At 38.7% G+C, this 12926-nt stretch overlaps 1 protein-coding gene across 2 annotated transcripts in view; it reads right to left on the reverse strand.

Moving 5' to 3' along the window:
• Positions 1 to 12152, reverse strand: part of ARMC1 (armadillo repeat containing 1) — a 33783-nt gene extending 21631 nt beyond the window's left edge. The window contains exons 1-3 of one of the 2 annotated variants that reach the window (XM_086608673.1): positions 12080 to 12152; positions 9683 to 9886; positions 5386 to 5477 (exon numbers count right to left, since the gene is read on the reverse strand). In XM_086608673.1, the coding sequence (XP_086464799.1) occupies positions 5386 to 5477; positions 9683 to 9874 (284 nt within the window). In that variant the 5' untranslated portion in view covers positions 9875 to 9886; positions 12080 to 12152. Of the gene's footprint in view, positions 1 to 5385; positions 5478 to 9682; positions 9887 to 12079 lie in introns of those variants that run through there. The other variant, XM_086608674.1, reaches the window with a different exon arrangement.
• Between the last annotated feature and the right edge of the window lie 774 nt (positions 12153 to 12926).

The following is a 12926-nucleotide window of genomic DNA, read 5'->3' on the forward strand; positions in this document are numbered from 1 at the left end:
ATATAAACTTTGCTGGTTTCAATGAATAATTAAATTTTCAAAAAGTACAGGTAATTAAGACTACCAAAAATTAAAATTGAGTAAGAAGTCAGCAATTATAGACTGCATGTATTTTACCAGATCTGCAAGGGACTCTAATTAAACACATATTAATTGCCCTAATCTTCTTAGGCAAGTAATAAATTGGAAGAGCTGATTAATGCACTGGATTTAGTTCAGCTTGTTAAATCTGACACCCTGGCAAAGGAAGACTGTCTTGAGAAGCTCTTTTAGCTAAGTAATTGGAATTTTACTCTCAGTAATTTGCCATTCCATAATAAGAGCTATTTAGTATATCGACTCTTCATCAGTTTTTTTTTTTAAATACATGTTAGTTATATTTAAACAGTACCATTATGCTGCTCATAAAGATTATGAAAAATTATGAACTTTGACCTTTACTGTCCATCAAAAGTCACTTTCACACTGAACACAAATTAGTGTATTTCCTTGTAGGCTATAAATCCTAATTAATTTTAATTCTAGAAGCTGCTAATAACATTTTATAAAGTCCATACGGACACATTAAGTCCTCCATACAATTCATAAAGCCAGCAACTAAACTAGTTTTCAATATTAAATAACTGCTGATGACCGCTGGAATACAATGAAACATCATTTTCCAATGAGCGTCAATTTCTCCTCTCCTTTTTATCTATTTACGCAAACACTTCTACACATAGACTTACAGGTACTCAGTCACCTGGCAAGGGAGTGAAACATTTTTGTGATAGCAATGAAGGAGCATCAACCATAAAAAAGAAAAAGTTTGGAAACCTGTAGATAGGTATTTTTAAGGTCTGATTTCTCTCCAACACAGTTACTACTCCTAGTTTGTAATGTGGAAAGATCCATCAAGCTTTGCTCAGAAATATGTAGATGTGGATGAACAAATAAGAAATCTTCCCTGCTAAGGAAAAAAAAACTCAGCAAGTATAGAATAGAGCAACAGAAATTTTTATATCTGGAAAATGTTTTGAAGTATTCCATGAAATCTGAACAGTTTCTCATACGTCCTAGAAAATGTGGAAGTGTATATTAAAGCCTTTCATATGAAGTATCTCAGAAAGTCATACATGTTCCAAATCAAGTTCAGTCTTAAAAAAAATCCTAAACATATATCTTGTTGCCTTCAAATTTTTGTTCTGTACTCCTCAGAGCTGACACTTCATACTTCTGCTCTAGACCGTATAAGCTCCAGACTCTACATCTAAAATCTGTTACTCTTCTGTTAGCTAAATCTAGTGTTCATACATCTTGAAAATCACTGTCACAGTGCACCTAAAACTCATCCTTTGTTCCTTAGCTGAAATGTAGTATCAGCTAAGGAGTCAGCCAAGCATTCATTTTAAGCAGTAAAATGATTTTTGCAAACGAGCTATAACGCTTATTATAAGCAAATATCAAAAAGCTCATCAGATAATACTAGGGGACTGATAAGTCATGAAATGAGACACGAAGGTACTTCAAAGAACTACAGTCTAACTTGGACATCTCTCAAATATTCCCTATCTATTTTCCATGATGCAGTACAATTTACTGCTTATCATTGGATAAACTGGCGGCACTCAATTTCAATTCTCATCCTTGACAGTCTTACGAAGGAGACAGTACTTTACCTTCATGATAATGAGTTTAAACAAGTGCTGTACTCTTCTTCCACTGCATTTACTTGCAACAAAAAAGTTTTGGCTTGTGCCTGAGGCTCCCATATACTATTACAAGAAATCATAAGTAGCAAACCTACTCCAACTAGTTTCCAGTTGATGGCATTGACCATTTAAAGATCTGTTAGAATGGTTAGCTATAGGCAGGTTATGACAAGAAATTCCACACCTGAACTTGAGGTCTCTAATACAGAGACCTTCAAGGCTTATAAAAAGACACTCATGCCATGAGAAAAGCCTTCAAATTTCAGGATTTACATAACTGAAAGAAAGAGAGAACTGGAATTCTAAACAAACTCTTGACTTCCTAAGCACAGTGTCAGTTCAGCACTGCTGAACATAAACTTAAGTCTCAAATCTGACAAACATCGAGTTTGCAACTTGCCTCTGCGCACACGGGCTCCATTTCACTGCCTGAGAAGACATAACACAGATTTACCAGTGGCAGAACACAGTTTGCCATGATTCTGCACTCAACAGGGAAAGTCACTGGATGGTATTTAGTTAAGTGAGAAGTCAATGAAAGTGAACAGTGAGAATTACAAAATCTTTGACGAAAGGGAAAGATCCAGATTACAGGATGTGCTTAACCTGTCAAGAGCAAAAAGCCAGCGACTACAACTTCTGGTCCAGAAGATGCTGGGTTCTGTCTCACTTGAAAGAGCTGCAATAACTGGAAAAGTGGAATGCTGTCATAAGTTCCTATCTCTTTGTATGGTTTGCTTGCATTTTTATAACATGTCACAAAAAAAAAAATCTTAAACTGCAGAAATAATCAAAATATTTTAGATTAGACAGAACATTGAGCTACATACGCAGATTCTGAGAAGTACACTGGAATGCACAGCATGAAGTCATTAAGATCAAAGCATTTACTACTGCATTTATTAACATTTCGTTTCAGTTCAAAGGACTGCAATATCTTCTGGTAAACTGAAACCACATTAAAAGCTAGCATCTGCATTTTATAAAGCAAATCTGAAGAAGGTAGAGCCCTTGTTTTTTCCCCTACAGACTTTCTAACAAAAAAACACAACCCCAAATTATTGGTTTTTTTGTGACAAAAATAATTCTACATCTATCTTCTCAGCACTTTTCTACCATCTTTCTCCATATTTCTGCAGGCAATATAAAACTTAGCTTCAGCATTTCCTGTCAACATTACAGCCTAAAATTCTGACAAGCACATGACAAAGTCTTGTGTTTGAAGATGCTATGTATTTAAATTTTCATGATATCGCACTTTCCAAATGTTACAAGCATACAAATCAAATGTATGTTCTTACTCTTGCCAAAGAGCTTTCTAGAAAATAAGAACACCTACAAGATTTCCAGTTTTCACTGGCTTCTCTCTCCTCTTCTGCACGTTTCTGAACTTCACACTCTTTCAGTCCTTGAAATTCAAACGTAGGAAAAAATGTCGAAGAGATTTCCATAAAATTCTTTAAACAAAAGTTTTAAATATGACCGTTTCCCCAGTAATATTTGTAAGCTGCAGAGACTGATAATGAACTACCATTCCCCTTTCAATAACTTAAGGATGTCTCTGTGCTTTAAATACAGGTAATCTATCATAAAATCATAGAATGGTTAGGATTGGAAGGGACCTTAAAGATCATCTAGTTCCAACCCCCCTGCCATGGGCAGGGAAACCCTCCACTACACCAGGTTGCCCAAAGCCTCATCCAACCTGGCCTTAGAACATGTCCATGGATGGGGCATCCACAACTTCTCTGGGCAACCTGTTCCAGCACCTTGCCACCCTCTGAGTGAAAAATTTCTTCCTTATATCTAATCTAAATCTCCCCTCTTTCAATTTAAAGCCATTGCCCCTTGTCTTATCACTACCCGCCCTTGTAAAAAGTCCCTCTCCAGCTTTCCTGTAGGCCCCCTTTAAGTACTGGAAGGCTGCAATAAGAGCACCCTGGAGCCTTCTCTTCTGCAGGCTGAACAGCCCCAACTCTCTCAGCTTGTCTTCATAGCAGAGGTGTTCCAGTCCTCGAACCATCTTCGTGACCCTCCTCTGGACCCGCTCCAGCAGCTCCATGTCCTTCTATACTTAAAGTAAGTTCTTCTGAAACATATGCTTCTGTTATTAACTAAACAGTTCAGCTCTTATTGTTATTATCAAAGTAGCAAGCAAAGACTTCCATATATTTTATGCTTGTCTTTAAAAAAAGTGAATACTGTAAGACTCAATTCCATTTTTCCCCCCATACATCCTATTAAAAACACCTGTCATTTTAAAAAGTTACAATTATTACATTACTCAAAAAAAAATTCAGAACTATTCTCTTCTGAATTTTAGTCATTTAGCTGATCATCCTATTTAGGACATTTGTTTTAATTCCTTGTGTTTTGGGTAACTGCTGAATAACAAGGTAATATTTTTCATGCCAATACCTAAACTTCTTAAATTTCAGCAGAATTAATGAAGTAGTTCAGGTAAACACTTTTAATCTTTCTTAGATCACATAGGACCTGTGAACAGACCAGAATTTCCCCTCCAATTCTTCAGGTTCACACCTTCAGATAAGCAGTGTCAGGGAGAGAGAGAGAGATACACCAACAAAAGATACACCACCAAAAACTGGAGAGGCTATGGGGATGAAGGAGCTAGCAGGGTCTAGTCTTTTTTTTTTCTAAAAGAAACTTGTAATTTATACCACAAGCGATACATGAAATATTCAACTAACACACTAAAGATTCAAAAGCTTTCCATTTAAAACTTTAATATATAATTTCACTTGTGTTTCATCCTTTCCTAAATAACTTCCTAAAACTAATGTTTAAACATTCATCTGAGACACACCTCGCTGCAGCAATGACTTTTCTCCTCCTTCATGGAACAGTCTCTCACATCTGAAAAGTCCAGTTAACTGGAGCACTATCCAACTGTGTGTAAAATAATCACCTTTAGATAACTTGATGACTAATTAATTTTTTCTATCACAGACTAATCTTTGAAGGAGACTGGGATGTTTTTTTTTGCTAATAACGATTCATCTTAGTTTATCATATTAATTTGTATTGATAAGTGCACATATGCATTTTCACCCGTCTCCATACATCCACACATCTTCCAGTATTCAAGACTCGACAGTCAGCAATCTTAAAATCTAACAGTCACAAATTTTAACAGACCTACCTCAGTTGACACTCTACAAAGAAATTAGAGACCACTACAAACCTCACTAACTTCTACTCCACCTGCCAGATGTTTCCTCAACACAGAACTGCAGATACGTACCTTCAAAAATACATCAAAACAAATACATTGCATATACCATTTCCATTGCTAAAGACAGGATTCAAAGAATAAATGTGGCAGATGCCAACCAATTTCATTACATGCATTAGTGCAAGACGCTCTTATACAATGATGAGAAGGATTATAAGAGAACCTGAGGGGAAGAGATAAAATTAGTTATCTGTAACAAGGGCAAGAAATTTGTCATTTGGCAAACGACTTTCAAATGAATATTTCTTGTAGACTATGGTCTAAGTACTTTACTATACTAGAAAACAAAAACTATCAATTGCTTGCAGCCACGTAACTTCAACAAGGAAGAATGCAGTATTAAAAATTCCCTATACAAATTCATAGTCTAAGTTTTACTTTGCATCTGGATGTTATGTTTACACTGTCTGTGGATCCAACAACCCATCATAAACTTACTTCTGTATTACATTCTGTAAGCTGAGCATCATACCCAATTCACTTTTCATCTTTTCTCTGTTGGCACGGCACTCTGCCAAATAGCGGAGAGCCTAAAAGAAAGAGGACCACAGCAAATCAGCAACACATCCAGTACATTATCATTCATTTTTATTAGCATACATCTGCAAAACATTCACAATGGGAGTTCTAGTAAGAAGACAAAGAGTATTATCACCTACTGTACACTTTAAAAAATTGTTTTGTTCTTATAAATACACAGAAAGCATAGAATAATCTATGAGAAAAGGTTGAGAAACTGGGTTTGTTTATACTAGCTAAGAGAGACTAAGGGACAATCTAACAGCTGTCTACAACTACTCAAAAAGCCTTTACAAAGACAACTAAGCCAAACTTTCCTCTACAGCAGCAGACGATCTAACAAGTGGGAGCAGCCACAAATTGCAGCTTGGGAAGCTCAGATCAGATATCACGAGAAGTTTTTTCACTATGAAGGCAGTTCAGCACTGGAAGAAATGACCTAGTGGGACTAAGCTACAACTGACCTGACAGTGTTGGTGACACTCCCAATTCAAGCAGGAATTTGAAGTGAAAGACTTCCAGAAGTCTCTTCCAACAAACATTTAGGTGACCTGAGATCTAAAGTAATTTTTATACACTATGCTTCTAGTATAATTCCCGACAATTTTATGGGCTCCCCCAGTACTAGAAAACTCATCACCACCAAGTTTCTACTGTCCATAGAAAGAAGTCTACCATGTTTACAAGCTTCTGAAGACTAATTGCAATATTCATCACTCCATGCAGGAATAAGAACACAAGCAGCAGCAAGCTGCTTAGGTTACTGTTACATAAAGCAGGAATTTACACTTAATTTGTTGCCTTAGGTTTTGTTTATTAGACATTCAAGGTAGACTCTTTGCATAACTTCACATTGCTGAGCCCAGTCAGCAACTGTATATTTGCAAGATACTCCTAACATAATACTCTTCCAGTTAAAATGTCACTCCTCCTTTTCATGAGACATCTCTCTATTGTTATTGCTGACAAAGTTTTCTTAGAAGGAACCTCCACAGATGTTCTGTGCATTGTACTTTAATCAACATTTTACTGATGTGGGTACAAGATCTGCACTTGCAAAATCCTGCAATACACAAATACAATGAGTTATAAAATGGGTTTTGTGATAACAAGGTTTAGAAGCGCACGCACCAATTCCTTAAATATAGTCACATAACAGCTATGCTGCTCAAAAGCTGCTTTAAAAGTAACATGCTCCTTAATCCCTTCAGAGATAGAGAACTAATTGTCCGGGGTTTTTTTCTAAATCATCATCAGCACATATTAGGTAAAATTCAAGACCATTTTATTGCCTTTTGAGAAAGCCTGTCTTGTCTGGCATGATAAAAACTCTAAACGTGATTTTTGCTATTTCCTGATACAGATCAGCATCAATAATGGCAGTTTATAAATGCTGTATATGCACTTAGTTTTTTACTTCTCAACCATGCGGAAATATCTGAATGACAGCTCTGAACTACTACTAACTTTCATGTGAAGATATGTGTCCTTAATGGTGGAGAAAGTTTCTGTTTTATTAGTCTTTGTTTAGGCCATTTAGTAAGGCTGTAATGCTGTTTGACAAAGAAAAAAACATTCTCCTAATAGCTAATTATTCGAGTCAAAATGTAGGCAGCCTCTTTTCCATCTGTTAAATATTCTTCACACACATATGTAAATTCCACTAAAATAAGACGAAAGACAGTTATCAGAACAACTTAAGTGACTCTTCAACACTGGGAAGTTCTGTTCCCCCTGCCCCCATGGGAGATGCAAATGTCTGCACCTTCAAAGAAGTGAGATTATTTATGCTTATTAAATCACAATCTACTGAAGGCATAAGGAAGATTACTATTACGGACTTTGGCTCAGCCTCTGTTCAGCAAAACACTTACCTATGTTAGTTTTAAGAGCACAAGTAATTTCATCATAATCAATAGGACTCTCCATACTTGAATATAAAAATACATGGTTGTCAATAACAAAAGACACCTTTGATGTTTCATAAGTGAAATGTTAATGTAGTTTCTTAACTTCAGAGTCCTATTTTCAAAAATTTTCGTCCAACTCTTAAAAGGGGGGAAAAAAAAAAAAAAAAGAGTAGTATTGTCTGGGGTACTTCTGATTTTTTTATTTAAAATATTCGAACCTTTAGCATTTGAAGCGCGCTGCAAAGAATTCCTGGAATCAAAACTAGAGAAAACTATAGATAAATATACCACTTCTTGATCAGATATAAGAAAGGACTGAGCTGAAACTGCACATGGGGAGAAAAACACCCTCCCTGAAAGATTATACAGCATATCAAAAAAGTTAAATAGATAACAATTATGTTTCATACAGATAATCTATAATTTCAGCTATAGGAATCACAAAATAATACAATACAAAATTTAAAGTCAGTTCTGTACATCATTCTACTAGCTACAAACTTAATGAAAAATTATTACATTTAATGATTCCCATTCAAATGGCAGCACCTTTTTGACCAATGGGATGGCTACAAAAACAAAAACAAAACAAAAAGACCTTCTGAAATTAAAAAAATATAAAAAATTAAAGACTAGAAAGTTATCAGCAAAGAAATTAAAAGCTACTGAACCTAAAAGGTTCAAGAATTCATGAACACAATGAGTCAGAGTAGCAGACAAAAACACATTTTCACAGCAAACTGATCCATTTCTGACTGCAGCCGTGGTCCTGGGACATAGCACGGCCTCCTCTAAACCCTGATTCTTAATCCACTGTAACTGTAGGTTAGCACTACATGGAACAACACAGTTGTCTCCCATTCCCACCCAACGAGATGTCCTTACAACACAACTTGAATACTATCTGGGGCTGTGCAACCACAGATCAGCCCTCATCAATCTGACAGTGTCAGCCCTTTTTAGGTAGAGTTAATTTTTGTAATATGATCACAGACTGATTATCGAATCTCATGCAGGCAGTAAGAATACACAGTCCAAAGGAAGGAAAAGAGAGTGAGACATCCAAAACAGATCCTCTTTTAACATCACGACCTAAGGAAACTGTACTGGAAAGAAAATCAATGCAACATATTCTCAAGAACTGTAACCTCAACTCAAAGTTCTTCTAGTGAAAAACATTATAGTCTGGCAAATGCTATGGCAATTAGCCTAAAAAAAACCTAGCAGGAGACAGGTCTCCTGGATTATGGGACTTCATTCCCTGAACTCAGAGGAGTATCAGAGACACTGAAGTAATTCTAACTCCACTAATATACACTGTTAAAGTAAACCAAAGGAAAACATACAGAATTATGGTACAGATAGGTCTTAATGGTATAAAGAGTAACGTATACTTGTATGTAAAATCAAGAGCTGTTTATTCTTTAGTTTCACATTGTTTAGAATTCAATGACATAAAAGTGGAAAAAAAGAGCACCACATAAATTTTAATAACAAAATCTTATTAGAAGAATTGAATTAGACTTTTAATAAAATCTTGACTTTTGTTTGTCCTGTTTCTAAGCAAGATATACACTTTAAGTTAGTACTTAGATTCAGGATGAGAAATCAGGACTTTAGCTTTTATAATTTAGAATGAGAAGAAACAGACAAAAGCTAGAAAAAACCCTATTAGATATTAACAGATTTTGGGTTGGTTTTGGTTTTTTTTTTTGGACGGGGGCGTGGGTTGTTTGTTTCTTTTTAATACCATGAGGGTGGTCAAATGCTGGAACAGGGTGTCAGACAGGTTACGGAATCTCCATCCTTCAAGGTGTTCAAGAATCAAGCAGACACAAGCCTGAGCTGTGATCTGAGTACACTTAATTTGAGCATGGGATTGGACTACACCGCCTCTGGAGATCAATTCTAGCCTTAATTAGAAGATCATAGGACAATTTTTTTTTTTTTTTTTTTTTAAACAAGGTGAACGTCAAACCACAGTGTATATTTCTCAAGATGAAGTCATGGAGTTTGGTAAAGAGATTTAAGGGCACTTACCTCCCTCCACACAAAAAGTGAAATAGCTGTATTAGGGGAAAAAATGCAAAGTAAATTAATCTCTTCCAAAAACCTTAAATTCCCCTGGAATAACGTGTTGTTGCTAAGCAATTTTTGAAATATATGTTTTTAAAAAAACACGCATAATGAATACCAACATACCACAAAAACAGGGTTTATTTTAAACAAGTGAAAACATGAAAAGACGTATTAACAAAGTTACATAATGTCCTACTGATGTACAAATTTATCTCCAGAATACTTACTAGTAAAGCTGAATGAACAACTGGAGGGTTGGGATGGTCCAGAAAAAGAATAAGACCTGGCAGGCATCCTTGATCCTGAACAATGGCCCGTCTGTTCAATGGGTCAGCTGCTAGATCTCGAAGTTGGTTAACTACAGACAGTGCATCAGGCTCCTCACTCATAGTAGAATTCATTTTTTCTGCACCATGCATACAAAATACCTGCTGAAAAAAAACCAATCTATATTACTAATACCACAACTTTTACCATCAATTAAAACACAGGTAAGACAAAAGCACAAAGGCACGAGTTTTTTATAAGCATAAAAAACCAAGGACTATAATTCACGGAACGTGGATGGAATTGATAAGAATGCGGATCTTGAAATTTGTAAACTAGAAATCCAAACTTCCTGTGCACACAACAAGTAGGTTTGGTTAATAATATTTTGATTTGTGTCCTATATATAATTTCAGACCAGTCAGCCTTTACAAGAGTATGTCTGTGTTGTTTTTTTTACACTACTGACAAATATTTCTGAGAAATCCACAGGTTTCTCACAAAAAGGCACCCTAGAAGTCCATAAACATCCCTCTGTATAGACATGTGTCAATTCAGAATATGTATTTTCAGAGTACCTTTAGCAATAATCAAATTTTACAAAAAAACAAACCAGAAAAGCCAGCAAAAGATTAACATTGCATTAAGAACAGTGAACATTAAGTTTTAATCTGGATCTATATATCAAATAAATAGTGTAATGCCATACTCATTGAAAGGCAAAAAGGGTTTTAGAGGGTTGGTTCTGGGTTTGTTTTTTTCTTTTCATTAGCACCCTCTCAACAAAAACAAAGCAAGCAGGTCACACCTTGCTTCAGCCGAAGAAGTGGAAGCCATGGTATCAATTTAAAGGGAGACATGTGTGAGCTTGAGAGTATCAGATTCCAGAGTTGTTCAATAACAAATAGCTACTTAACAAGCAAGAAAAGCACAAGTTTACTCAGAAGAAACACTACATCTTAGTGCAAAAAACAAGTTTCCTTCAAAAGACTTGATCATGTGCCTCTGAAACTACTAAATGCTAACTGTGGTCCTGGTGTTGCCAGTACCAACTCATGCAAGTAACTTAGCTTAAGGCACAAAAGTGTGAGCAAACAGGTATCATTAATTTGTCCTTTCTCATTTTTCCTCTGCGTAAAAATAAAAAATAATTAGATTTGTAAGTTGTCACATTCTCTTAATGTCATTTTCCAAACAAATAATACTGTTTTCAAACATTATACTGTTTTCTTACTGAAGGTATGCCTTTCAGCAACACAAATTAGTCACACTCATTGAAAAAAAGGAATCACAGATATGCACTTTGGATACGATCATTTCTGACATTTTCATACAGAAAAAACGCTGCTCATCTCCAAGTCGCTGGTCCTTCCTTCAGGAAAGAAAGTGCTAATGTGAAAAGTACATGCCAATGATTCGTCTTCAGGCTATTTTTCTTGGCTATCACAAGTCCAAAAGAGATCAACTGAGAGATACAGCAGCTCAACCAATAAACAATAATTTATATTTCCAAAGCAAACAACTCTAAAAAAACAAACACTTCTCTGTTAAGTATCATTAATTACATTTCATAGTTAGCAAAGGAACTTATTCAACACTTAAAAATCAAACCAGTCGTGGAGCTGATGCTAGTCAAAGTCTCTGACTTCCAGTTCTGCATCTTGCACACCAGATGATTCCTATACTCCATCCTAATCACCTTGTGCCATTTTTCTTCTTATCTCTTAAAAAAACATGAGGCCAAATGCTACTCCTCTCCTATCCCGTTACATCACACTTCTCCCTCTCTCCTCAGCCAAAACTGAGGAGACAATCTAAGTCCTCACTTATTCCATCACCTACAACAGTCAATTTTATGAAAATAGGACTCCTGACATTTTTTTAATGAAAAGAACCCAACAATTAAAGCGTTTTTAAAGTTTTAAGAAGTTACGTAGCATTTGGTGGCCTAGCAGAAGAGTTAGTCAGGTACTGGCGCTCTTCTCCCTGCAGCTTTGAAATAAAAGCTCAACGAAGGCACCGCAGATTTCCTGGTCGGGCTCCCCTTCCGCTGTGCCCTCGCCGGGGAGGCCCAGCAGAGGGACCGCCACGGCTTCACCCCGCCGCTGTCACGCCGAGCGCTCCCCGAGCGGCGGCCGACAGTTCGGCTGCGACAAGGCCCCAGGGCTCAGCTCCCGGGCCCCTTGCCTGGTGGAGGCACAACCCTCCAGCGACTGGCCGACGCGAGCTCAGGGATGCGGTTGGGAAGAGCAGGAGGGACCTCAGCCGGCCTCGCCGCCCCCCCTCCCACAGCCATGCCGCCCTTCCCCAGTGCTCCCCGTTCCCGCTGCGGCCTGCTTCCCCTCCCGGCCCCGTACCGTTGCAAAAGACGAACGCGGCCGGGAAGCTCAGCCCCGCGCCCCCATCACCCGCGGAGGCGGCACGGCCGGCGGAGGGCAGCGGGAGGCGAGGGGGGCGGCAGCGGCGGCCTCGGCACACGCACCGCCCGCCGAGCCGAGCCGGGCCCGCTCCCGCTCCGACCCGAGCACCGTCTAGCACCCCGCCAGCCGATTGGTACGGACCCACCCACGCCTCTCCGCCACTCGCAGCGCGCTTTGTTCCTGACGGGGCGCGATTGGCTGCCGGCGGCTGCCCCGCCCTCGGCCGCTATGCACGCCGGGAGTTGTAGTTGGGAGTGGGGCGCGACGCCTCCAGCGGTACGAGGGGGGAAACACGGCCCCGTAGTTCGATTTGCTTTTAACAATTTTTTTTTTTTTTTCCATGGATGGTCTCGGCCAGAACTTGAATTTACTGCTCATGTGTACTGTAACACAGTGTCGTGTAAAACACACCCGATCCCGCCTGGAGGCGCAGGACGCGCCCCCGCTCCGAAACCCGAGGCAGGTAACCCCCGTCCCAGGAGCCCCGGACAGTCACGTTTATTGCAACATCAACGCGTCTCGGTCCTGCGTGAAGGTTTGGGTTCCTCCCCCGCTACGTCGCGAAGGGTTTCCATTTTCACGTTCCTCTGCTCCCCTCACCGCAGTTGAGCCTTGCGACTTCTGAAACGCTCCAGTGAAGTTTCCGCTAAAGCTTTTAAACCTGGAAACGCCTCCTAAATAATCCTTAAACCCAGCCTCAGCACCATGAAGCTTTCTCCCAGTTCCCCCACGCCCCGGCAGCCCTCCCAGCGATTTCGACGCGCAACTCCGCCGCTGTCGCCGC

This window comes from Tauraco erythrolophus, chromosome 3 (assembly GCF_009769465.1).
Source record: "Tauraco erythrolophus isolate bTauEry1 chromosome 3, bTauEry1.pri, whole genome shotgun sequence".
Taxonomy (NCBI): Eukaryota; Metazoa; Chordata; class Aves; order Musophagiformes; family Musophagidae; genus Tauraco; species Tauraco erythrolophus.